This window comes from Caenorhabditis remanei, chromosome V (assembly GCF_010183535.1).
Source record: "Caenorhabditis remanei strain PX506 chromosome V, whole genome shotgun sequence".
NCBI classification, from domain to species: domain Eukaryota; kingdom Metazoa; phylum Nematoda; class Chromadorea; order Rhabditida; family Rhabditidae; genus Caenorhabditis; species Caenorhabditis remanei.
In genome coordinates this window covers 6650255-6676661 of record NC_071332.1, presented here as the reverse complement: position 1 = coordinate 6676661, position 26407 = coordinate 6650255, and the positions used below count along the sequence as shown (strand labels likewise).

Genomic DNA, 26407 nt, shown 5'->3' with positions numbered 1-26407 from the left:
CATTCCCAATTCTCAATTCCCCGTTTTTCGTGGAGTCCGAGAAAGTCAAATAAAAAATAACTAACTTGGGCAAACAATGGAAAAAGAGAGAGAGAATCTTGAGGTTGTTCTTATTCTTAGGCTCTACGGACTTTTTCTTTTTCCCCACTTCTTCCTTCTCGCCCAAAAAAATAACACCCTGTACATGTATCTGTCGAATGAATCATGTTCACGGCTGCTGCCTCTCCAGAAAAGGGAAGCGAATAGGAATAGTTCGGGGTGGTTTCTCTAAACCCTCTCTTCACTTTTCAAACACTTTCTTACTCTCTCTCTTTACATTATTTGCATTCTCCACTGTGTCGACTGGTCGAAAAGTGTGCATACCATTATGAAACTATGCACAGGTTGTGCTGATATACACACAAATGTCTCCAAATATTGTTTTGTTTTCTGTTTTGATTCAGAAACAACATCTTTTTATTCTAAATCTTTTTGGATTTCAATAACGGAAAATTTACATGTTGGTCAGAAAACAAGGTTTCAGGATTTGTTTTATTCAGATTTCTGAAAAAAAAAACAAAAAAGGAAGAAGATCCCTTTTGAATAAATCATGTTGCTATGTGACTTGTTGTATACATAAATCAATAAGCATTCCCTTTTTCCTCGCTTTCTTTTTTTCGCTTCGTCCCGAAAAAGGTACTTATAAGGCTAAGCACGTTCCTATGCATATTGATTTTTTTTTCTTCTCGTTCTGAGGATTTTGTTTGGAAATTGAATATTCACCTGGATTTTTTTTACCAGGAAAAACTATTTTTGAAAAATTAAAAACAAAATTTTGGCAGATTAACCAGCTAGCTGTTTCATTTGTAAAAAAAGTTTTGAAAGTTTTATAAACTGCGCTCTAATGAGCTAATGAAAATCCGAAAATCTATTAAGGCGCAATTTCTCACTATCCTATGAATTACAGTATGACCAGGTGCGTGGGTGATGGGAATCATAAAACTTCAAAAACACTTTCCCGATTTTTTTTTATTTCCATGAGAGCCTTCCGTAGATTCTCATGCCCATAAAACCTCTCCCTCTTCTCCATTCTATCTGAAATTTCACTCACTTTTTTCTCTTTTCTTCTATTCCGAATTCTCCAATATTCCAGAAACAATTGAAGGAACGTGTCAATGAGGTGGATCAGTTGAAGAAGCAAGTGAACAAATTAAATACAGATCGGTGAGTATTTAGTAGTCAAAATGAGACTGACGACGTCAAAAGAGAGACATGTTGACTACTACTATCAATGTTTTCTAAGCAAGTGTGTCTTCTCTCTGAATTCCGAATTTCCGGTAGGCGGTGTCATAATCTTCGTGTGAGATAGTAGTTTGATAAGAGACTCTGGAAATTGCGTGTGAACACGCGATGCTTGCAAATTATTCATATTCAGTCTCTCTCTGAGTGATTTTGAATCAACTTCTTCTTGTTTTGCGAGTCATTTCTTTTAATAGGAATAGCTCAACTACCTACACGTGACTGACACGCATTTTTTATGAATTCACTAGAAATGCGAGGATAAAAAGTGTTGGAAGAAGTTTGATGATACGGAAAGGGGGTGTTTGAAAATACATATTTTTGCAATGAAGGTTTTGAAAAATATTGAAAACTCAAAAATAGTAATAAATCTTTCAGAAGAAAGAGATGAAGAGAGCGCAGAGAAACTAGAGACTCTCGTTTCTTTGAGCCCTCTTTCTCTCACTCTTCTAACTTTGAACGCTTATAACTCTGTAGCTAAACTAGCAATCGAAAATTTTCCTACCACAAAAATGTTTGGAATTTCATGAAGATTATTTTTAGTAAACAGTTTTTTTTTTGAAAATTCAAGGATTTTAAGATACAAAAAGAATTTCAAAGCTATTTAGAATCATTGCGGTACAATCTTTGCTATTTCTTTTCTCCAATGTATGTCTTTCAATACATAAAATCAAATTTTCACTTACCGAAAAACTCAACTTTTAAAACAATTTCAAAACATTTGATGAATCACCATTTTTGGGTGGGGTTTACCTCGACAATTGAATCACACATTCCATTCTATTCCCCTCTACACAACTGACCATTTTTCTATCTATTCCAGAGCAATGTGGTTATCAAAACAACCTCAAGATGTCAACGCTCTTATGGCGGAGAAACAAGAGCTCCGAAAACAATTGGATAGAGAGCAAAGTGAAAAACAGGAACTGTTCATGCAGGTAGATTAGACAAACGAAGTGATTAGAGATCAGTTATGAGTGTTTCAGATCAATTCTATGATTGCAAAATTGGCGGATTCTGGAGATCAAGATGAGATTAATAAGCTGAAATCGGATGTTAATTCGTTGAAAAGGGAACTGGAAGCAGAGAAAATAGGGTCGAATGCAGAGTTATCGAGGCTGAAATCGGAACTTCAGAAGGCAAAGAGTGAGATTCAGGTATGATCTTTTGAAAATTCGAATACTCAAAGAGTTTTGAAATTGCATTTTAGAACTCGATAAACGATGGAGACAAAGAAAAAGAGTCAATGGAACAAGAAATTGAGAATTTGCAAAGACAATTGAATATCAAGACAGCCTCATTACAATCTTTGATGCTGGCAAAGTCAGATACAAATAAAACTGACAAATTGACTGAGGAAAATGAGAGTTTGAAGTTGAAAGTTGAGGATTTGCAGAAGCAAGTTTCCGGGTTTATGACTCAGATTCAGGATAAAAATCTGGAAATTGCCAAGATGAAAGAGTGAGTTTTTTCTTCTCAATTTTTCAAAAATTTCTAATAAAAGAACAACAATTTTTGTTAGACGTTTGGAACAGAAAAGGAAAAAATTTTGTAAAAATCTACCCAACAATTAAAAAAACTCTCTTTTCTCCTCCGAAAATCATAAACTTTTTAGTGCTCTATCGGTTGGTGACGTCTCTCGTCAAAATTTGGATTCAGTGAGTGAAAAACTTGCTGAAATGGATAGAACGCTGAAAGAAGAGCAACAACAGAAGTCCCAATTGAGAAATCAAACGGAAACTTTGAAAAATGCATTGTCGGCTTCTGAAGACACACTGTCCAAGTTGAAGGATAAACTTGCAACATTTGAAGAAAACGCATTGGAACTTAAAAATGAAAATGCTCGATTAAAAATGGTGAGATTTTCTAGAAAGTTTATTTATTTGAACTATCTTTTTTTTCAGTCTGAAAGAGATGCCACACTATTCGACAGTGGAAGAATAAAAGAGTTACAACAGGCTTTGGGAGATGAAAGAGACAATAATGCAATTCTGAATGTTCAGTTGAGGGAAAAAGATGGAAAGATTGATGTGAGTTTTGTTTTAGAAATGTTAATTTTAATTTTAAATAATTTTTAGAGAATCCAAGTTGACCTACTCGCCTCTGAATCCAGAGCTCAACAGGCTGAAGAAGATGTGAGGGAGATGAAAGAGAGGATAATGAAGGGGAAGAAAGACGATGATTCTAATCAACTTCTCCAGGACGAGTTAAGGAAAACGGAGCAAAAATATCAAGAAGCTCAGAAGAAACTGGAGAATTTCGAAGCATCGATTAGGCAACAGGAATCTCAGATTAAAGAGCTAAATGTTGCATTGATGGAGTCAAAACAACAGTTGGAGAGGCTTGGAGAACAACGAAGTGGAGAAGAAAATGCTGCGAAAGAGGAAATGTGAGTTTTCATTTTATTTTGACTGGTTTATATTTAATTTTCTAGCAAAAAACTGAGAAACCAAGTACAACAAACCGAACAAGAACTGGAAGCTCAAAAGAAACGAGTACAAGAAATGGCTGAAGATAGGAAAGTTCTTGAATCGAAAGCTTCGGTCGCTGATGAAATCAGTACTTTGATGAGTTCTCTGAACTCATTGAGAGAAGAAAACAGGCAGTATGAAGAGGAAGTTCGGTCACTTCAAACTGATATTCGAACTCTTCAAGATGAGGTTTATCAGCAACAAGATGCGGTGTCGGACTGGAAGAATAGAGCTGAAAAGGCAGAAGACGATTTGGAGAAGCAGAGTCATCGAGTGAGGGATGTTGAGTCGTCTCGTGATGCTGAAATTACAAGATTAGAAAATGAGAAGAGGCAGTTGGAAGAGCAGTTGGAAAAGGCTGAGCAAGAACAAGGCCAGGCCTCGAGAGAAGCTTCGGAGTCAGTCCGGAATATGAAGGTAATTTGAAAATATTGAGATTTAAAAATTCAATTTTCAATTTTCAGAGAGAAATGACTGAGGCATCGATAAACTCGGATCGTCAGATCCAAACGTTGAAAGAGAAAACCGATAGTTTGACGAGAGAGTTAGAGTCATCGAGGAGGAGAATGGAACAGCTGCAGGGTAAAGTAAACATGAACGTATTTTTCAAAATGTTATATTTTCCAGAAGATCAAACTAAGTTTGTTGGATCTCATGATGAAATCAAGACTCAAATGATGAAGGACTTGCATGAGGCCCAGGAAGGAATGGAGAAATTGAATATCGAAATTGGACAGCTGAAGGCAAAGAATGAAACACTCCAAAGTGAATTAGAAGAGTCCGAACATCTATCTGGACGACTGAAAACTCAATTGGAGCAAGCTGAAAAGAAGATTGAAGACACTAAATCACAACTCCATGCAGCTGAAGACCTTGCTGATCGTCTTCAAGAAGCACAAATTCTCAGTGGGAATGTTGAATCAAAGTTCTCGGATCTTCAAAAGGAAAACAAGATTGAAATGGAACAGATAATCGAGAATCATAAGAAGGAAGTGGAGAAATTGAAGGAGGAACTGAAGAAGAGCCACACGGAACACACTTCCTTGGAATCTGTACTGGAAGAACAACAGAAAGAACTGTTCCAGCTGCAGAATCAATTACAAGATGAGAAGGAGCAGAGTTCAAGTTTTGTTGCTTTAAATCAACGATTGGAGAAGTCTGAAAAAGAGAAAGAAAGTTTGGAGGAGAGACTGAAAGAGCACGTTTCCAAGAGTTCTGATACTTCGAAATCAATTTATGATCTGGAAGAGAAACTGTCGGAATTGGTGAAAACAAATGATTTGTTGGTGAAAGACGTTGAAAAACTGTCAAGTTCATTGGAGTCCAAAACTCAACAACTCAAAGAAGCAGAAGCTGAAAAGAAGACAGCTCTTGAAGCAATTGAAGAGTTGAAATATGCAACACCTGCGGAGAATGTGAGTTGATTTCTTAATTCAATTTTGAACTAATTAATGTTTAGCCGGAGATCGAGGAGTTGACCTCTGAAAACGCTCGTCTTGCTGGAGAGCTTCTGAAGTTCCACAGTGCCGCTGAGAAATCGTTGCAATTGGAAAAAGAGAAGATTTCCAAGCAGTTTGAGGAGAGATTGAAAACGTAAGTTGTTTCTGATCTTTCTCTCTCATTGTTTAAATTTCAGAGTAACTCTTGAGAAAACTCAACTCGCCTCCGAGCTACAAATGGCTGAATCCAAGAGAAGTAGCCTCGAAAACCAGATGGATGACTTGCGTACTCAAGTGGAAACTGCTGAAAGGAGGTAAGAGAACTCTCTAATAGTGCTTGCTGTGACTGATATTTGCATGTTATTGACGTAACTCGCACGGTTTTGTTCTTGTAATATTTCAGACGTCGTGTCGATATTCATCAGTTGGAATCGCTGAGAGAGGAGTTGGATCAAGTGAAGAATGACAATGAAAAGTGTGTGTTTGATCTATCTTTAATATGAGTTTGATTTTGTTCCGTACTAAATCTAGTCTAAAATGTGGTCCCTGAACGTGTTTTGAGTTGTTTATTGTCAAATTATACAAATTCCTAATTTATGCTGATGTAACCAAAGTAGGACGGTAGTCACTTTCAATGATTTATCAGTTTGGTTCGAGATTTTCAAAATGTTGAAAGTGTTTATGTTTCTATAGTTTTGTTGTGCCAAATAACTCAGTTCATATTGAAACAATCGCTCCTAGTTTTAACCTCAAACCCTTCAATTTTCAGATTAAAATCCTCTACCCCTGTTGCTCCACCCCGTTCCAACACCAGAACGATCTCCAACATGTCAGCCATGACCAACTGGACTCAAGCAGATTTCAGTGATTGTGAAGATTTGACGAGACTTCGTACGGAAATTGACAAGTGAGTTCGGTCCTCTAGTTTCATTTTTTAATTCCAAATTTTCAGACAAAAGCGGTTGATCATTGTTCTCCGACGAAAACTTCAAGGACTCCAGCAATGACTTACTTGATGTTTCATATTCTATAGAGATTTCTATTTTTTCCCTATTCTTCTTTTGAAAATTGTGATTTTTTCGGGTTGTATTCTGTGATTATCTTCCATTATCCTAGTGTTTTCCCTCTTACTTATCAGAAATCCTTTACCATTCACACAGTGCCTTACCAAAACTTCAAATCAGTGCTCATCTTTCTTTCTTTTTTTTTCACAACGGTTTGAATTTATTTTTTTCGTATCATCTTCAAACTTCAAACCGGAGTTGTGTTGAATTGTAACGACATTTTTTGTGGGTCTTGCCTTGTTTCCTTTGCACCTGTTTAAATTCTTTATTATAAAATTTAGTAATTATGATAAAAACTTACACCATAGTAAATTAAAAACAAGAAATGAAAGAAATCAATTTAAAAATCTATTGAAACGTAAATCATGACCTTCCAAATTGATAACGATCAACCTAGTGACCTTACGATAAGGATCTGCCCTACTTTCCCTGTGCATATAAGGAAGGGAATACCGTCAGAAACCGCAGTCTCTTCAATCACTCCTCACTCCTTACTGCTCCATCGGATACCTCAGCTGGGTGGAGCACTTTGGCCCTTAATGCTGTTGGATCCTGGAATTGGCGGATTCCGGTGAAGCCGTAACCAGGAAAGTAGCGAGCTCCCGGGTGGAAGCCCTTGTGTTGCCTTGTGCTTCATTGAAGTTGGTCTTCTTGAACTAGAAAGAATAGTAAAGAGAGCACATTGTTGATGATGATGTCATGCCAACGGTCCTAGGTCCACTGGCTGGCCGGTCATGGTATAGGGAATTCCAGTTGTTTGTTAAACATTCCGAAGCATAGAAAAGCGGGAGACGGTCGGTCACGAGCAGTGTAAGAGTTCGATCAGTTAACTTTCTTGTCGCACTGTAGATCATTTTCTCACTAGGGAAGGATCTCATCACTAACCCTCCCTGTTAACCCCTCGGCCGTCTCACCGCCGAAAACTATGTGAAAACTATGGAAAACTAACAGAAATGACTTCCAAATTCGGACTTTCATGTTTCTTAGTGTTAAGAAATGGAAATCAACTGGGTGCTGAAACTTTGAGCTCATATTTCTCGATTCCCTGAGGCTTTCTGCAAAGTTTGAGAACATTTTTGGAAGTTTGAAAGGTCAATTTTTCCAACCACAGGCAATGAACCGGAACTCATGAACCGGAACTCGGGATCCTTCAGTCAGTGAGTACGCCCTTCGCAATGGTGGCCTTACAAATGGTCCCTTCTCGTTTCGGGGGATCCATTCTTGTAGCAGAGTTATCATCGATTGTCGGTTCTTCTCATCACATCTCTCCCACCCCATAACTGTGACTGAAAAGGTCAATTAAATCTGCCGAATGTCAAGATATACAAGACACGTATATATGATTAAAGATTGGTGAACAGATGGTTGTGAAATCTGCAAATTCCATAAAAAGCGGACTAGTAGGTTCGAAAAAGTTCGAAGAAATACTGAAATTGAGAGAGTAAGAAGAAACTAGCAATAATGTTAACTGGGAAAAGGTATCACTCTGCAACACTATGAAGTGCTGACCACTACAGAAAGATCTCTGCCATAAAGAAACTCTTGTCATCAAAACAGTAAGAAAGAATACACTCCAAAGAATAGACCATATCAAAAACTTCAATTTCAATCGGAAAGGTTTCTTGTGATACGTCTTTCATACACGTTGCACTCACCGAAAGTTCAAAAACAGAACTCTCTGCTAGTAGTTTATCAGTAGACTTTGGACCAGTTTCCATGAAAATTCTCAAGATTGCTTCTTCGAAAAACGGAAAACCCCCTGCTGATGATGACTGTCAAATGATTTTTCTCTTATATCATCATTTTCAGAGTTCATACATACAATCATTTATAATCAGTCCCCCCGCTCAATGAAAGACAGATTGCACTTTCCAAACTGATAAGAGTTGCTTTCAAGGACAACTGTACAATGAACTTATGATTCTCTTGATTCTATGCTCAACTTTCTTTTTGTTCATTTTTAACTCAACACTGTTATTATTGCTATTCTCAGATTTTCAGATTCAAAAATGATCATTCGGATAATCACATTCCTAGCTGTCACATTATGCTACACAGTATCCTCCCACAAAATTCTAGTATTTTCCCCTACTGCAAGTAAATCTCACATGATTTCTCAAGGAAGGATAGCAGAAGAATTAGCAAATGCAGGTCATGATGTTGTAAATTTCGAGCCAGATTTCCTGGATTTAACAGACAAATTTGTGCCGTGTAAGAAGTGTCGAAGATGGCCAGTCACTGGGTTGAATAATAAATTGTACAAAGATATTCAGAATGGTAATTTGTGATTTTTTGACTATTAGAAGATATTTCTAAAAACGTTTCAGAAATGTCTGGAAATGTATTCCAGAAGTCATCTCTCTGGAGTAAAATTTTTAATTCAAACAGAGATGAGCATCAGGATGAATACAACAATTTGTGCGAAGGTAGATACGTCTAGAATATACTACCAAACGTTCACCCGTTGACATTTTTCAGAAATTGTCACCAACAAAGAACTCATTGAGAAGCTGAAAGCTGAGAAATTCGACGCTTACTTCGGTGAACAGATCCATCTATGCGGTATGGGGTTGGCCCATATTCTTGGTATCAAACATAGATTTTGGGTTGCCAGGTATCCCCTAATTCTCCTTTCTTTGTCTACCATTAATTTCAGTTGCACAATGAGCGTGAGTATGAGAGATAGTTTGGGAATTCCCACGCCTTCTAGCTTACTCCCATTCATGTCAACACTCGATGGAACACCTGCTTCATTCTGGCAGAGAGCCAACAACTTTGTGCTCCAAATGGCACATATTCGAGATGAATATCGAGATGTGGAGTGGACGAATCAGATGTTCAGAAGACATTTCGGACAGGACTTCCCATCTGTTGATTATATTGCAAAGACCTCTGATGCTGTATTTGTTTCTACTGATGAATTATTGGAGATTCAATCTCCAACTCTTTCAAATGTTTTCCATATAGGAGGGCTGGGAATCTTCAATAAAGAAGCAAAACTAGATGAAGAGTTTTCGAAAGTGATGAATAATGGATCGGATGTTGTTCTATTCTCATTGGGAACCATCGCAAACACCACTAATATCCCACCAAGTATTATGGAAAACTTGATGAGAATTACTCAAAAGTTCAAAGATTACAAGTTTATTATCAAAGTGGACAAGCATGACACTGTAAGTTTCTAGTCTCAAAAGCCACAAGAAATTCTTCAATTTTTTAGAGAAGCTATCAATTAGCTAAAGGATTGGAGAACGTGTTGGTGACCGACTGGGTTCCCCAAACAGCAATTCTTGCTCATCCAAGACTGAGAGCATTCATCACACATGCAGGATACAATAGCTTAATGGAAGCAGCTCACGCTGGTGTTCCAGTGATTCTGATTCCATTTATGTTTGACCAACCAAGAAATGGAAGAGCTGTTGCAAGGAAGGGATGGGGAATTTTGAGAGACAAGTTCCAGTTGATTGATGATCCGGACTCGATTGAAGAGGCAGTACGGGAGATTCTTCATAATCCAAAGTCAGTTTTTTTTCAACAGATGTTTCGTAAAGTTGTTTTATTTGTCAGGTATCAAGAAAAAGCTTTACGTCTCCGAAAACTTATGAGAAGTAAGCCACAAAACGCATCTGAAAGACTCATCAAAATCACGAATTGGGTTCTGGAAAATGATGGAGTCGAAGAGCTACAGTACGAGGGAAAACATATGGATTTCTTCACATACTACAATCTTGATATCATTATTGTTGCAGCCATAATCCCGACTTTAATTTTTATTTTTCTTCGAATTTCAAACATCACTGTGGCGGTGAAAAGTACAAAAAGTAAAAAAGAATGAATAAATATTAAAATTGAAACCTTAAATAAGTTAATTCGAAAGATTCAAAAGGCACTTTTGAAGGGATCCGAATTCAGAAATCAAGTTCTGCGGGGTATCTGTTGTGAGAATTACTCCGTTCTCAATTACAACAACTCTATCGCAATGTTCCACATCGGCAAAGTCTTCGCCAATCCAGATGGTTGTGCTTTGTTTTAAGCTTTGTCGGAGGGTCTGAAACAAGAAAAATAGGAAGTTATAGAGGTGTTCTCTCCTATTCTCGTAGTTACAGTATCCCAACTTCAAGGGCGTTAATCTCAAAAATTATTAGAGCTATGTCAAAAACGAAGATTTGTTTTACAAGTTACATCAAACTTCATGAATAAATGAATCTTAAAAAAAGAGATTTACCTCATTTACCAACGACTTCGTTGGCTCATTCATCAACTTTGTGGCTTGATCAATCACGAAAATCTGCCCTCCTTTCAGAAGTGCTCTGCATACATTCACTTGACTCTTCTGTTCATTAGTCATTGATTCAGCAGAAACCATTTGATGTAGTCCATCAGGTAGACTTCTCACATATTCTCTCAACTGACATGCTTCGATTGCCAACCAAATATCACTATCAGCAAATTGGCAACATGGATCAATATTGGAACGCAATGTGTCATTGAATATTTTTGCGTTCTTGAATAATAATTACAGTTATATTTTTACCAAAAAGTTCAATCTTGCTACCTGAGGTATAACTGTGATCCTTGATCTCAAGGTTTTCACACTCATTTCGAAAATATCCAACTCGTCTACTATAATATGACTCTCATTATCAGCAGAGCTCATCAAGATCAATGTCATTGCCAACTGAGATTTTCCAGATCCAGCTTTTCCGATTATTCCCAAATTTTCACGTTCTTCCACGCTCATTGAAACGTCTTTGATGACGTGTTTGTACTTATTGGCGAATACGTTCAAGCTGAAAAAGAAGCTGAAGGTTCATACCACTGCTAACTGACTTTTTGATCTCAATTTTTCCATCGTCGGGCCAAGAATCTCTAATTGTACACTGGTCAATCAACGGCTCTTTTGGATACTCTCTCACATTACTGATCCTTTGAACATGAGGTTTCAAAGACTCGAGACCGCATGTAGTTCGAATGAAAGTGGAAACCAACTCGCTGATCTAAAAACATTCAGCATGTAAAACCGGTTCACGAAACTGAAACTTTTCAAGCGTACACATAGGATGGAGGCCACTGAAAGAGCGAATTGGGCATTTCCGATGTAGTTGACTTTTAGGCAAATGGAGGCAATGAAAAAACACATGCAGATCTGAAATTCAAGGTTTAAACTTGGTTGAAATTATGATTCTGCAAACCATCAAGTTTGAGATGAACTCAGTTCTTAGAGAGAGCCATCTAAGAGTAGATGACTTTGCCACCCTGCATCTTGTCAATACATCAGCATTCTCACTAGTCTTTGCAAGGGTTTGACGGGTCTGAAAATGATTATTTCAGTTTCTGAACAATGAAGAGTCACTTACCTTCATAAACGTTCTAACCAGCAGTCTTGCTTCAAAATCTTCAGTTGATCCACACAAAAATAAATCTCTCTTCTGTTCTTCCAAACTGGAAATCTTGTGAAGAGCCGGCAAGAAATATCTGAGAAGTCCAACAAGGAAGATCAGGAATGCCACAACAAAAATTGCGAAAACTGGGACATTGACACAAACAATTGAGAAAATCATCAGAATGTGGAGGCAACTTTCGAACGAAACTTTGAAGAATAGTGGAAATTGAGTGTCCACAATATCCAGGTCCTGAAAACAATTATTATAAAATTGCAGCATGAAAAGAGCCTTACAGAAGTGAGCATATGCATCAGTGATTCCTTATTATTCTGTGATAAAAATATCATTGGAACAGCAAACATCGCATTCGTAATGTGCTTGTACAACTGTCTCGAAGTTACGACATTTGTCAAAACATAGAAAGTGTAGGAAAGCATAGTTGAGAGAACTGAAAATTACTATTTTGAAAAACTAATTTCTTAATCTAACTCACTAGCAGAAAGTGCCAGGAAAGACAGCATTTGAAGGAACATATATTGAGGACAATTGTCACATTCGTTCTTTCTCCATACTGGATCAAGCCAAAATGAGACGTAAAAGAATGCGAAGGCCTGCAGGACAAATCGAGCAACCAGGAGTAAGATGTAGAGAGAAGAGAAAATGAATGAGCCATTGCGGAAATAAAATGGATAAACACTTCGGTTCTCGAATGTTGGAGCGGTGTCTTCCATTGATTGCTTTTTCTTCTTCTTTTTCAATACTTTATCATCAAACATTACTGTCTTCCTAGGTTTCTTTTCTAAAATATTACAAGTAAGAAGGAAATTTCAGTTTTTAAGACTCTCACCATCTGAATACTTCTCCTCAATAATCTGATCTATTTTACTCTGATTCAATAATTCATTCATTATTTCACTCTCTTCCAGAAGTTGCTCATAACTTCCGCTTGTCTCAATTTTTCCATTTTTGAGAACATGAACTGTAGAGAATGTCTTGATGAGCTCAATGTTGTTAGTGGCTAGAATTACAGTCTTCTCGCGGAGATATCCATTCTCGCCGAGGACCTGAACAGGATTATTCGTGTTTAGTTATGAGGGTGTTCAGCAGCTCACCCTCTGAAAAACTTTCTTCGATGTGGCTCGATCCATCGGAGCAAACGCTTTATCCAACGCATAAATATCTGCATCTTCATAAAGACATCTTGCTAGTGAAATCTGTCCTTTTTGAGTTGATGTCAGGATAAAACCCTTATCTCCTAAAATTGTTGCATCACATCTTGGCAAGGAAAATATATCTTTTTTCAAATCACATGCAGCCACAACCTGAAATTTTTCTTTCCATTACCTTCTTTCCATTACCTAACATTTTCTTTATCCTACCTTATCATATTTCGATTTCACATACTCATTCCCAAATAAGATGTTATCTTTGAGAGATTGAGAGAAAATGTATGGATTGGCAGGTGCAAATGATATTCCTTTCGATACCCACATCTTTCCTTTCGTTAGCTTCAACTCTCCAGTAATTGAGAAGAGAAGTGACGACTTTCCACACAATGGGAATCCAATGAACGCATGTTTCTCTCCTTTTTTCACTTGGAATGATATATCTTTCATGATATCATCTTTCTCGTTCCAAGAGAAGTTGGCTGCTTCGATTTTGATGTCGACGTCCGGTTCGAGAGGTGGGAGAGGGGCATTTTTGGAGTTGACTTTTGGAGATTGCTTGACGATTAGGAATTGGTTGATGCGGTTGGCAGAGTGGAGGGCCTAGATCGGTTTTTGTTTTAGCATACTTTTCCTCACACTCATGAGTTTAAAATGTACCTTATTCACAGCTTCCAGAGAGGGAATAATGAGATGAAGTGGCCTTCTCATATAATTGAATATCGCGATTAAGACAAAAGCATCTTCAAATCGTAGTCCACTGATCTCGTATTGAAGTCCATAAACTGCGAAACAGACAAAGAATATCTGAAAGTATTTCCTATTTCTTTCTGGAACACTCTCTCCAATTCTTACCACAAATGGAGAAGTCACATTCAGAGAGTGCATGAAACTGTTGATTGACAAAGTCTTTCGGAATACGGAGAGCTGAAATCTAGAGATAAAACCAACTCTATAATTTAAAAACTCACTTCTTTCCCTCTCATCGCCTTCAACTTCTGAATGAAATGTGATTCCCACGAGAACATTTTGATAGTTTCCATTGAGTTCAGCACAGTCTTCTCAAATTCCACTCGCTGGTCACGACAGCCAAGTTGGACTCTCTAAAGAAAAATGTCCTCAACCAACTTTAACATCTGGAACGACTTACCAAACTCTTTTTGTATACATACGAGTCAATGAAATTCAAGACAATATACACCAATGCGACAATCAACACAACAATAATTGTTCGAGTCCCAAGCGTTTCCCAAATCCAGAATATTGCAATCGTCAGTTCAATTAGAGAAGAGCATGAATGATGAACATAGGTAAGAGCATTTGAAACCGCTTCTGAATGTGTTGTCAGAAGTTTTGTAATTTTCGGGCGACCATATTCATTATTTTCAGATGTTAGATGTAGAGCTTTCTTGACTATAATATTGTTGAGTACAGTAACCATCAATGCGCTATCCTCTCCCACTAGATATGTATGAACTCCTGGAATTTTCTGGAATACAAGTAGATCATATTTCTCTTCACCTACCGAGTAATAGAGACTTTAACTGCATAAAGAATAAAATCAAGACAGCGATAACAAAAAAGTTGAATAGAGCCGCTGAAATTTCAGCTGAATCAATCAAGTACTTCAATAATAGAATCGAAGCGTAATCTGCGAATATAGCAGTGATTCTGAATGCAAATGCAGAAGCAAATGATTTCCAGAACTTCATTAGAATTGAGATAATTACTCGTCTCTCTGAAAATGATCAAAGTTTTTTTTTTTTCAATTAAATTATTCTCGTAGCTCACTCCATTTGAATCCAGACATGACTCTAGCTGAGTATTGATCATCCTCAAGAATTGGAAGGTCATCTACCGTAATCTCTGATGATCTACATTTCTCTAAAAGTTTTGAAACGGGAAGTTCCAAAAGTCTCGAGACATATGAATTCTTCTGCTGCTCATTCTCAGTTTCAGTTTGAATTTGTCGGGCGTTTTTTGATAGATTTACACTCACTGAACGTTAGAAATCATAAATTTTTGAGGATAGTTGAAACTTGACTTACCATTCATACTTTTTGAAACATTGACTCAGTTACTGTCAAAAAGTTTAGAAGGAACTACGCAACAATGACTGACTGAAAAAAGATTTGCATAAGTTGTTATATTTTGAAATTCAAATTTGGGTTTCGTTTTAATTTTTCGTGTGTTGCGGCGGAGGAGGATAGAGTGGACGAGAGGCATTGCGCAGAGTTGAAGATAATGTTTTTTTCTCTGGAATTAATCATGAAACCTTGAATTCCTTGTGTCTTTTTTATTTTCAGAAGATCGCATTATTATCAAGTTTGTGCTCATGTTAAGTTTTTTTTGCAATTCTGGTATTTTTCTCTAGAATTATTTTCTTCACTTTTATTTTTAAGTATACTGATGATGATTCATGATGATTCAACCACTTCATTTTTCTCTCGAATCGCATTCTCAATGCGAACGACATTCCGTAATTCCGGGGGCGTGTTGTTTAGCGCATGCACACCAATATTATATTTTTTACTTCTTTCTTTTTCCTATATTTTCTGTTCAATTTCACCTGTTTTCTGAGCCAAAAAGTCATGTTTTAATCCAGAAATATAATTATTTTTACACCTGCTTTCCCTTTACTCTCCCCAACTTGAGAAAATTTCAGTCTTGCGGTTCGTTTAACCTTTTATGAGCCGCCTGAAGTTCGTTCGCGTTGGTCTCCCATTTTTCGCCATCGTCTTGGGAAGCGCGTACGGATTGCACTTTTTCCAACAAGTCCGATTCGATTTCCGAAAAATCAAGCAAGAAGACGATAATCTCGAGCTTTTGGTGCGTTTGTGTGGTTCTTATCCTCTATTCATCCTATTAACGTGTTTTCTACCCCTCGTAAACACCGCATCATTTTATTTTCAAGAAAAATACGTATGTTTTTTTCAGCGATCAGATTTGACAAAAAGCGGTCTTCGATTACGCGAAGGAGTCACCGTCGATTCAGTGTACAAGGAAGTTGCTGAGCTCGATACTGATAGCTGGGAGAATATTCGTGGACCAAGAGACACTGAAGATCTCACAGATTACAATCGCATCAAGTAAGTATTCCAAAGTTTTGAGCATATATTTCATAATTTTAATTTCCAGAAAACAGCAACAAGAGGCTAGTCGTAAAGCTCGCGAGTTAAAATCTAATGTCTGAGAGAATTCCCGACATCGATCCTAACGAGCAGCTTCCAAACGTCCCTGGACAAAATCTAGATCTGGGACTCGATAATCCACCAGAGCCAGATAACGCTTCGATCAGAGCCGAGAGAGGATCACCAACACCGTCTTCTGTAACTGTCGACAACGCTCCGTCTCTTCCTGATCGTTCCTTCGCGAGTTTGCCAATAAACGATCCGTTTAACAACGATATTCCAGAGGTTTATCATCCGCTTTTTTATTCTTGTACTTAATTTAGTTATTACAGGTTCCAATTCCATCATCTGCAATCTCACTTTCTAGTCAAGCCCTTTCCGATCCGGTTCCAACTCCATCGGACACTTCAAGACCGGGTATTACACAACACGACGCCCAATCGTCAAGCACTGGTCATCCAATTGATCCACAAGAACCACACGAAGTTAACAACGAGTACTTGGCTCATCTCCTCGATTTGGGTTTCGACGAGTACACTGCTCAACTTTCATTGCAAAGAACGAATAACGCTGGTGTCGAACAGGTAGGAAAATGTCGCCGAGACATCGTTGCGTTATAAAATAAATAGATGAGAATTGAAAAGACAAAGTGATGCAAATAAATTTAATTCGTTACGGATGTATTCTCATTTCTAATATCGCGCCGCTTTCACAAATGTCTATGTGTAAGTATCGATTATTGTTGTTAATTTGCAGGCAGTCGCTTGGATTGTAGAGCGGTCTAACGAGAGTGATTTCGACGACGATTCCAGCAGCAGTGACAACGAAACAGAAGAAGGAATGGGAGCTGTTCAATCAATTGGTATTTATGAATATAAGAATTTTTCTTCTGAAAATCTGATTTTCGATATTCTAGGTGGCCGCACTCACAAAATGGTGCTCGTTGCCAATATGAGTTTGAAAATGGGAACTGGAAAGCTTGCTGCTCAAGTCGGTCACGCTACACTTGGAGTTTACCGACAAGCAATGAACTCAGAAGCCGGACAGAACGCAATTGCAGCCTGGAGCCGACACGGACAAGTGAAGATTGTTGTGAAAGGACAAAGTACAGAGCAACTCATGGACTTGTGTAAGGCAGCAAAAGACGCCGGATGCTTTTACTATCTCGTCCAAGACGCCGGATTCACTCAAATTCCAGCTGGTTCCCGCACCGTTCTCGGAATTTTTGGAACTGTCGAACAAGTGGATTCAGTGACAGGAGGACTGAAACTTCTTTAAATTCTATATTATTTATTTTATTGACTTTCGCTATCTCCAACAATTGTAAACCCGTTTATAAAGAGTGCAATGCACCGTGTCTCCGCAACAACATGTCCATGTACTTTAATGAATGAAAAAGAGAATCTGTTTTCACTTTTTTCGTAATCGTTGTGTAGTTTGAAAGTAACTTCGAAAAGAGCGAGCCTGACGGGGGAAAAGCCAAAAAGAGAAAGCCATTAAAATTGCTTATTTGAAACAGCGAAGCGCAACCAAAGTCACCATTTAGAGATTAGCGATAATGAGTGTCGATGGCACGAAATCCTTCTGGTTTCAGCTTCTTAATCTTCTATAAAAGAGTGACGCAACGTAGCAAAAAGTCATTTGCCAAACGAAATTTCGATTCGATTTCGTGGGAATCATGTTAGCTCCAATACTTTTACTTTTGTACTTTTCTTTTGGCACTTCGAGTGCTAATTGTGGTGGATACATGTGTGGAGGAGGCGGAGCAACGAGTTATTATCAGACGTATGCTCAACAACAACCAGCTACGAGATATCAGGTAATTAGGTTAATTATTGGGTAATTTCGTTTATTTTCTTTTGTTTTCTAGCCATCATACACCCCTGTCCAGCAGCCATCCCAACAGCTTCTCCAGTACTATTACCCTGCTAACACTTATCAAATTGCTCCTCAACAACTACCTCAACCAATGCCTCAGAAGGTGTCACCCCCTGTAATTTCTTCTTCAATCGACAAAGAAGCTACAGTAACCACTGGTAAAATGGTAAAAATAGGGAAATCTGAATTGTTAAAACCGAGAAATGTTTCAGAATTATGATGAATTTGAAAAAGAACTTGAAAAACTGAAGCCCGCTTCCGCGGTGACTTCAGAAGAGAAAGTGGACAACAAGTTGGATTTGAGTGTCTTGAATTCCTCGATTCCTACTCAATCCATCACTTATATCCGAGAGTTTCCAGGTGGTTACTCTCCAGAAGCATTTCTGACCCGTCCACTACCGTACCGCCCTGTTCCATATATCCCAATGCAACTTCCTGCAGCATGCCAACAATATTTTATGCCTCGTCCGATGCCACAAGTCACTACTCCACAAGTTTTTCAACTTCCATCCGCTTATGTAACAGCGCCGCCAGTGACAGTACGCCAACAACCAATGTCCATTCTTCCGCCACCAATTAACGATTGTTGCGGGAAGTGTGGAGCGCCATGCAAATTTCGATCGAAGAAAAATGTATAGTTTGTTTGAGGAACTTTTCGGAAAAGTATACTATTCAGGTAATCGCATTGGCCTCCAAGATATTCACTGCTCAATTCGTGCCACGCAGAGATACAGATGAAGAGGACGAGCCAAAAGATCCAAAGTGTAGCAGTGAGAAACTGAAGGATCTCATGAATAAGGTGAAATGTCGAGAAGAATTCTCTTGTATTTCAGTAATTTCAGTATATCACTCGAACGGTCGCTTTGTCAAAACGTCTGATTCAAAAGAATGCTGAAAGCGAGCTTGGAGGATACTTCTCTGTCTTCTGTTCGATTGATGATTTCAGTTATGTTGCAAGAAGTGAAATGTTCTGTCAACTTCAGAAGAATGATATAACTTGTTATGCATTCAAACATAAATAATTATAACTCTCTGAACCTCTGGATAACCCTAACTATACCTCATTTATGTATTTAGGTCTTGATAATTCCCAATCTGCTCATTTACATACTTTATAATAAAGACTGTTCTCAAGAAAAGACTAACTATTTATTAAAGTGAATACATTCTTTTTCACAAGAAATTTACAAGATAAAACAATCGAAAACCCTCAAGAAAAGACCGGTACACGTAACTTAAAGTATGTTTTAGTTTCAAAAAAACGTTCAAATCGTTCAGTAGAAACTGATTTGGTTTGAGTATCAAAATAAAGTAAAACAACAATTTTTAAATCTCCTCGATCCTCAAATTCTTCACTGATAATTCGTCCATTATAAGTTTCGATGGCTTGATTATTTCATCCGGAATTATCACAACTTCTGGTTTCTGAAATAATAAACAATAATGTTTTCCAAACTTTAACTATTGTTACTTACCAATTTCTCTTCACCATATTGAACATTATAATAATCCTTTGCTGCATCTAATTTCAGATAACTATAATCTTCAGTAATATCTTCTAACTGCGTTGCCAACTGCATTCTCACATCAGAAAACTCGATTCGGTCTTCTGGATCTGCACTCCAGCACTGCATCATTACGTCGTAGCTGAAATCATTTTGTAAAAAGCGTAAAATGCTGAATTTCAAAACTCACAAGTTCTCCGGACAATTATCCGGTTTTTCTATCCGGCCACCACTCTCCAGATGTGGGAGAACGTCTTCTGGAGGCATTCCTGGATAGGGGGAGCCTCCGAGAGTAATGACTTCAAATAGAAGAATTCCGAATGACCAGACGTCACTTTTAATTGAAAATTCGTAGTGACGGATTGCTTCAGGAGACATCCATTTTAGTGGAAGTTTTCCTCCCTGAAAATGAATTTATATAATGAAGGGTCAAAGGGCAGAAACTATGCCTGGAGCCCTTTCGACGCTAATAAACATATGATGTGGAAAACTGAGAGCTCATTCAATTTCAAATAATAATGTATTTTGTCAAGGAAGTCTAGATCTATAATTTTGTAGTTGACAACTTTTTTGTACCGTCCACTTCAAAAACACTCCAACCGGCTATAACTTTCTAGTGAGGACCCGCACGAAAAAGTTGTCAACTACAAAAACAGAGATCTAGATTAGCTTAACATAACCCAATTAATTTTGAAATGTTAGGACAATTAGTTATACAGTGCCATCTAGTCAAAACTATACATCTGCAGCTAAAACGATTATTGCTAATATTATTGTAACTACAGAATTTCAAATATTTTTTATCGCTCACCTTGCTTTTATACTGTGATTGATCAGCATAAATATAGCGACACAATCCAAAATCTCCAATTTTACACGCAGTTCCCTCGTGAACCAAAACATTTCTCGCCGCAACATCCCGATGAACAAAACCTTTTTGTGACAAATATTCCTGAAAGAAATCAAATTGACCGTAACGTTCACACCACAGATCGAAACCAACCAATCCGTAACTAATTTGAACGGCAAACTGTAGTAATTGTTTCAATGTCACAATCATATTAGTGTCATAATTATCGTTTTCTGGGGGATCGTGGTAGTTGATTCCAAGATCATCCAGCTTCATCATATATTTACATCGTTCTCGAAGGAATTGAAGCAAGTCTCCGTTGTCACAATATTCGACAACAAGACAGAGAGGTTCGGATTCTGTGACACATGCTAGCATGTTGACAAGTCTCTCGTGGTATCCTAGAGTTTTCATCAATGCGATTTCTCTGAGAAACTCATGTTTCGACATTTCATCTGCATATTCTGGCAACATTTTCACTGCAACTTGACAGTTCTCTGCTCTCATCAAATTGATTCCAAGTGGAGAGTTTGCATCTTTATGAGCCAATGATTTTCCGATAAGTTTTCCTAGGTAAACTGCTCCGAATGCTCCAGATCCTAGCTTCTTGTCGTTATGGATAATGAGATTTCGTCGCTCGATTTCCCAGATATCGTTTCTAAATAAACAATATTTTAATAGATTTACAATTCAAAAAAGAGTGAACGTACTTGTTTGCAGCAAATATTGGAAAATCAGTGTACGGGTTTCCATTATAATTGGTTTTTCCCATTTGACCCATCTTGAATTTCAGTTTCTTATCGGACTTCCATCGGAAATAAAACCATATCCCGGGAATAGCCAATCCAATTACAGCAAGAGATCCAATAATGATGGCAACGATCATTCCTGCGTTATTTTTGTCCTCTGGAACTATTTTATTTTAGTGGTGATGGATTTCCAACTGGTACGTGTGCATAATTATAGAATAATGTGTGGTTTTAAAAAAGGTAGTTGGTTTTGTTGTTAGTAAGTGACTGGTTATTTTGTGAATGTTTTCATATGCATATTTCTTAGATAATCAAATAAACGGTTAGTTGGTTTTTGTTTTGAAACCATTCAAAATATACCAAATTAGCTGACCAGGAGCCTTCGTCGGTGACATCGGCAGCATCGTAGTTGTTGTGAAGTTATCAGGATCCTCTGTTGTGAATTCAGAAGTGAAATTATCAGATGACGATGTTGAGTTGTCCCAGAGATATTCGTCAGTTATATTCCATCCAACAGAGTCCATTTCTTCCAAAGTTCCATTCCCAGATGATAAGGACTCAGTGTTGTTATAAAGATCAGAATCAATCTGTCTCCTTTTCCGAGAAACATTAATGTCTTCGATAGTGTTAGTAAGTGAGAAATCAGCAGGTTGGATTAATAATTGGTAAGGAACAAACTGATGAGTTTCGTGAGCTGGAATAAGTGTGCAGTCGGATGTGAAACATGCGAATCGATTGGAAACTTACTGTGCTCCACAAGCATAATCTTAGCAGCTCTCGGTCTCACTGATTTCGAATCATTCGTAAGATCCGGAAGGGTGAGATTTCGAAGATCTTTAACTGCACAAATAGTAAGTCCATATAATGTTTTCGGGTGGATTCCTTGTAAAACAATCGATCGATTCACATTTTCAGCCTGAAATCCATGAATCAGAAGTGATCGAAACCTGTGGTACTTACCAAACAAGCTCCAGATCTATCAAAAGACTTGCAACTAGATTCTCTTCCGAGCACATGTGTAATATTGACACCAAGGAATGCTTCCTCTTCTTTCGTATTGTATTCAGAAGCAGCTCCATAGATACCGATGTAGTAGAGAGTTGGAAGCTCGTTGGTTCGGCTGACTGGTTTGAAAGTGACATTGACTGTCAGGTTGGCGGATGGATCATTGAAATCCTCACGGTCTCGAGCCTTTAAAATTGTGTTTTTGGGAAGAGTTCTTCAAGTATTTTCAACTGACAGCATTCGATTTCAAAATTTAAAACTCACCAAAACAGAAAATGCAACACTATCCACCATTCCACAAATCGGAGATGGATAACTTGGAACTTTGAAGCATGGCGCGTTCTTCACAATATCGCAATCTAAAATAAATAAATAAAAAGTTTACTCTCTTAAAAGGTGTTAGGGAACCCACCAACTTGCACTGTTTGCAATGCCGAAGAAGGTGGAGACGGCATTTCTGTCATTGTGTTACATTTCTTGCTGGTCACACTCTGAAAAATGTTTAGTTGTTTGATAATAGATATTCCTCTGAAAACAGAAAGAATACCTGCAAATAGTATACATAACGACACTTTCTGTCCATCATATCGGAACCAATGGATGTGGAAATTGTACTGTTTTCTACGTGGACCATCTGAAATTCAATTTTTCGAATATTTTACCAGACCATCTAACAGGAAAACGTACGAAATCAGGAACTGGGATTCCTTGGCTCAAATCTGGGTCTACACAAGAAATTAGGTGGAATAGTGGCATCACATCCAGGTCGTCTTGCCCGAGGAACCAAGCTGAAATCTAAGAGTTTCATTTGGATAATTTAAGGTGAACTCACGATCAGTCTTATAACGGAATTCAACATGAACCGTGGCATTGGCTTGGTAGAAGTCACTGACTAGAGTGGTGTTCTGAAATTATTCAACTTTTGAATTTCAGTTGTTTGATTTTCTATCTTCTACACTGACATATGACAAAAAGAAAATGTATTCTGAAATGTTGACTCTTTGTTATATTTCTACACCCAGAGCATAGTGCAAACTGATACTTTTTTGAACTTTTCCCGATTATAGTCATCTTCGAAAACATAATTTTTCAGCTGACGTATGTATTTCCATGACTCACAAAATATTCCATTTCCAACAAATCTAATTTCGGATTCGCCGTCGGTTTTGGACTTGAAATCTTCAATTCCTTGCTCTCATTCCCAATCCCATCTTCTGAAAACGCGGCTACTGCGACTTCGAGTTCGGAGCATGGATCGATGTTTGTCAAAGTGCTCAAATCGACGGTCTGTTTCTCCGTAATCTGATAGAAAAATTGAGAAATGAGAAATCGAATTTTTGCAAGACCAACAAAGTAACTCACCACAAAATCGTCACTGGTGAACTTCTTACTGTTCATAGTTCGATACCCGATGTAGTACATGACAGCACCCGGCACAGCATTCCACGATAAACCGCGGACTCCTTTGAGAGTCAAATTGGATGGGGCTGGAAGGGTTCTTTCAGGGACAAGCTCTCCATTACAGGTACTCCAACAAGTATTGTCCATCTGGAAATAAGAGATGGAAGATGGAGAGAACAAGGGTTTGATGACTTACACATAAATTATTGTTGTTGAATTTCTGGCATTGTGGTTTACATGTTTCGACCGATTGAAGAGAAGATGACTCCTGGAAACATAGAAATAACTTACTATTCGAAGACTTTTCGCCCTTCTACTCCATTAAAATATAAAAGTTCACACTTCTTGAACTTTCAATTCTTTAAAATATTGAAAGAGTAGGTGTCAAAAAGTGAAATCTGACGTAAAAATGTTATTGTATTGAAAGTTTAATTGACGACCAAAGTCAATATTTTGATTCGAAGAGAGCCGAGTCAGAGTAGAATTACTGTAGTTTTTTGTTTGGAGAAGAAGACAAGAAATCACAAAAAAAGTTGTAAACAAGAGGAGTTCCAGAAATGTTTCGAAATCCTTTTTCATATTATGATCATCGATTTTAAAAATCTGGAGTGCCTTAAATGCGTCTAGTTCTAAGCAAATGCTAGATTACTGAATCTTCACATTATCTAGTTTTGAGAAATTGTTATATAAACATGATAACTAAAGGATATTCCCAACAAAATAAATACAATAACTTTTTTGCTCAACGTGAGAAAAAGATTTGTGCGAACTTTGCCCAACACTTGAAAAAATAACTCTTTTCAATAGCCTTACCTTTTCAACAAAGGCGACGCATTGTGCAACGCATCGAAGGAAGCAACCTTCGGCTTTCGAAACCAATTCCTGGTTGGAAATTGAAAAAACTCCGGCGATAAATAGAAGAAATCGAAGTTTCATTTGACTTTCATAGATAACAGTTTTGAAAATAATTACACTGAAAAAGGGAAATAATTGAATGGAGTGAATCGAATGACAGGATGCTTGAAGAAAAAAGAAAAAAACTAAAATTAGGAAATGATATCATTTTCAGGTTAAACTTTGAACTTCTCCATTTTTTTCCAAAAGTTGTTGAATGAAAAAAAGGCAAAAGGGGACGGTTATTTAAAATCTGATAGCATGCGTGCATAACTAAAATAGCGGGGAGAGATGAAAAAGGACACACCGTTTTGCGCGGAATTCGTCCAGTTTATCTTGATCGAAATGGAATAAAACATGAAACAGATGCGATTTAGATACCGTTAAAATTGGAGAGAGAGGGTGAGAATGTAGAGAAGATAGAGATAAAGAGAAGAGATGAAATGAAAGGTTGGAGTGGACATATGTACTTGAACTTAGTTGCTAACTGCATGGAGAATTTACGACTTTTATGTCAATTAGATGGAAAGTTAGTTGTTTTTTGACTGAAAGAAGGTCAGAGAACTGGAACAAAGACCATCATAAATGACATTTCTTCATTAATTTCCAGTTAAAGTTGGTCAAATTTGAGAAAGTGTCACGAGGTTAGATGTGGGTTCAATGATTGTTTTGATGAATTTTAAGAACTTAGATGTTCAATGTTGTAGGTAATAAAACTACTGTAGCTATTTAGAGATACGAGGCGTAGAGAAGTCAGAAGTTCCAATTTCTCCCATCTCTGACTTTGAGGCTTAACATAGAAGGAGTGCATCTCGAACTTTAGAAACGTTATTATAAAAGTTTCAACTAGTAAAATTAAAGTCTAGACTGGGGCCACTGAAAGAATATAATTGTGACAATTTGAGGCTTCTAGTCGGATTGTTGAGGTCCTTACAGAGAATCGGGTAACTGCCTGGGAAGAGCTCGTGTAAGAAAGCTATCAAAAGATAAATATTGTCAATCAAATAAATACTATTTCGAAAGTTATTTATTGAAATTTTTAATGGCATCGTTGTGAACGTTCAAGGTAAATGATTTCTAACAGTTGGGGACTATAAGCTGCTCACGTTGAAGATAGAATATTTGTCTAGGAAGAGCTTCTACAAGAAAGTTTTACAATACGAAAAAAAAGATTTAGACTGAATAATACAAATAATTTGATTGCTAACAACTTCACGATGGGAATCGTTCAAAATCAGTGAGATTAAACACGATAGCACTACTTGAGACTGGAGTAACTCTCGAGATCGTAGCAAAAAGTTTTTCATTCCAAAATAATAGATAAACTTAAAAGAAGAACAACTCACAGAATTCGAAATGAATTGGCAGCAAGATTTTTCAGCTACAATGATATCACTCAGCCTTCCCCAAAGATTCTCAAAAAAGAAGCTACTCATGGAATGCAAACAATAAAAAAACAGTAGTAAAAGGTTAACCGGCTGCTTGATAATTCACTGATTTGACAGAATGATGGCCTATTTTAAAATGAGTCATCTTTCGACACGGCATGAAAGATCTGACGTCAAACAACATATGAGAACTGGTTCAGCTATGGAAGAGGTTGTATTTCAATGTGATGTCACGAGTGATTGGTAAAGAAGAAGAAGCTGGTTTCCGGTCTTTGCTCTGAAGGAATTGGGCGAAGACGGAAAACAGATTACGGTATCTATATCAAGTCAATTGGAAGTAGATCACGTCCAGAAAACCATTGAAATCAATCAATAAAAGTGAAAGTGAGTCCCGAGTTTTCACTTTCTCTAACCGCTAAACATAAATGAAAGCCCAGGCGGAGAGTGAAAAGAACAGTAAATAAAAATTGCGAGAGAATCGATGCAGTGCGCAATGGCAGAAAGAGCGCCGAATCTCTCGGGCCGAGAGAGAGAAACGAAGCGTCGGGGGTAAGAAACATCGAACCGGTCGGTCACATCGGGAAATGCGCATGTTCTCGAATCACAATGTATATTGTGTGGTTGGGTTGACAGTCAGAGACAACCCAAATAACGGCTGGACGAGCGGTATTGGGTATTTGTATGTGTGCTTTATTCATGATGGTAATGGGTTTTTTTCTTTTGAGAACCATCGTGTACTTTTGTAAATATATTCGTTGGAGCCGTCTAGAAGACGCTGGTGTTGGAGTTCGGATGGTTGTTTGA

At 37.6% G+C, this 26407-nt stretch overlaps 6 protein-coding genes across 6 annotated transcripts; 4 read left to right on the top strand and 2 right to left on the bottom strand.

Moving 5' to 3' along the window:
- Window positions 1–76: 76 nt before the first annotated feature.
- GCK72_017756 (uncharacterized protein) lies at window positions 77–6195 on the top strand (the record flags this gene model as incomplete). The annotated part of the gene is made up of 16 exons (XM_053732242.1): window positions 77–103; window positions 1133–1203; window positions 2102–2216; window positions 2265–2435; window positions 2489–2739; window positions 2894–3134; window positions 3183–3308; window positions 3357–3667; window positions 3713–4166; window positions 4214–4331; window positions 4377–5164; window positions 5209–5342; window positions 5386–5502; window positions 5592–5663; window positions 5958–6095; window positions 6141–6195. 16 exons carry the CDS (start codon window positions 77–79, stop codon window positions 6193–6195), a joined length of 3189 nt encoding a protein of 1062 aa, XP_053581155.1.
- A 2066-nt stretch (window positions 6196–8261) lies between these two features.
- Window positions 8262–10087, top strand: GCK72_017755 (uncharacterized protein; the record flags this gene model as incomplete). The annotated part of the gene is made up of 6 exons (XM_053732241.1): window positions 8262–8529; window positions 8580–8678; window positions 8731–8866; window positions 8909–9425; window positions 9473–9771; window positions 9820–10087. The coding sequence occupies 6 exons, from the start codon at window positions 8262–8264 to the stop codon at window positions 10085–10087; spliced, it is 1587 nt and encodes a 528-aa protein (XP_053581154.1).
- Window positions 10088–10117: 30 nt separating this feature from the next.
- On the bottom strand, window positions 10118–14857 carry GCK72_017754 (uncharacterized protein; the record flags this gene model as incomplete). Its single annotated transcript, XM_053732240.1, has 19 exons — window positions 10118–10300; window positions 10478–10756; window positions 10808–11042; window positions 11134–11249; window positions 11306–11398; window positions 11445–11564; window positions 11610–11885; window positions 11930–12084; window positions 12130–12435; window positions 12484–12700; window positions 12749–12958; window positions 13016–13405; window positions 13463–13609; window positions 13658–13729; window positions 13774–13905; window positions 13953–14281; window positions 14328–14540; window positions 14594–14800; window positions 14851–14857. The coding sequence occupies 19 exons, from the start codon at window positions 14855–14857 to the stop codon at window positions 10118–10120; spliced, it is 3687 nt and encodes a 1228-aa protein (XP_053581153.1).
- Window positions 14858–15490: 633 nt separating this feature from the next.
- Window positions 15491–17211, top strand: GCK72_017753 (uncharacterized protein; the record flags this gene model as incomplete). The annotated part of the gene is made up of 7 exons (XM_003112418.2): window positions 15491–15631; window positions 15740–15891; window positions 15941–15963; window positions 16055–16218; window positions 16266–16517; window positions 16690–16795; window positions 16850–17211. 7 exons carry the CDS (start codon window positions 15491–15493, stop codon window positions 17209–17211), a joined length of 1200 nt encoding a protein of 399 aa, XP_003112466.2.
- A 400-nt stretch (window positions 17212–17611) lies between these two features.
- GCK72_017752 (uncharacterized protein) lies at window positions 17612–18833 on the top strand (the record flags this gene model as incomplete). Its single annotated transcript, XM_003112388.2, has 5 exons — window positions 17612–17752; window positions 17804–17977; window positions 18024–18443; window positions 18488–18610; window positions 18654–18833. The coding sequence occupies 5 exons, from the start codon at window positions 17612–17614 to the stop codon at window positions 18831–18833; spliced, it is 1038 nt and encodes a 345-aa protein (XP_003112436.2).
- A 304-nt stretch (window positions 18834–19137) lies between these two features.
- On the bottom strand, window positions 19138–24257 carry GCK72_017751 (uncharacterized protein; the record flags this gene model as incomplete). Its single annotated transcript, XM_053732239.1, has 18 exons — window positions 19138–19236; window positions 19287–19458; window positions 19507–19718; window positions 20128–20268; window positions 20320–20824; window positions 20877–21072; window positions 21289–21609; window positions 21663–21831; window positions 21876–22106; window positions 22185–22279; window positions 22333–22411; window positions 22468–22554; window positions 22608–22708; window positions 22753–22825; window positions 23040–23222; window positions 23283–23468; window positions 23518–23589; window positions 24135–24257. 18 exons carry the CDS (start codon window positions 24255–24257, stop codon window positions 19138–19140), a joined length of 3045 nt encoding a protein of 1014 aa, XP_053581152.1.
- Between the last annotated feature and the right edge of the window lie 2150 nt (window positions 24258–26407).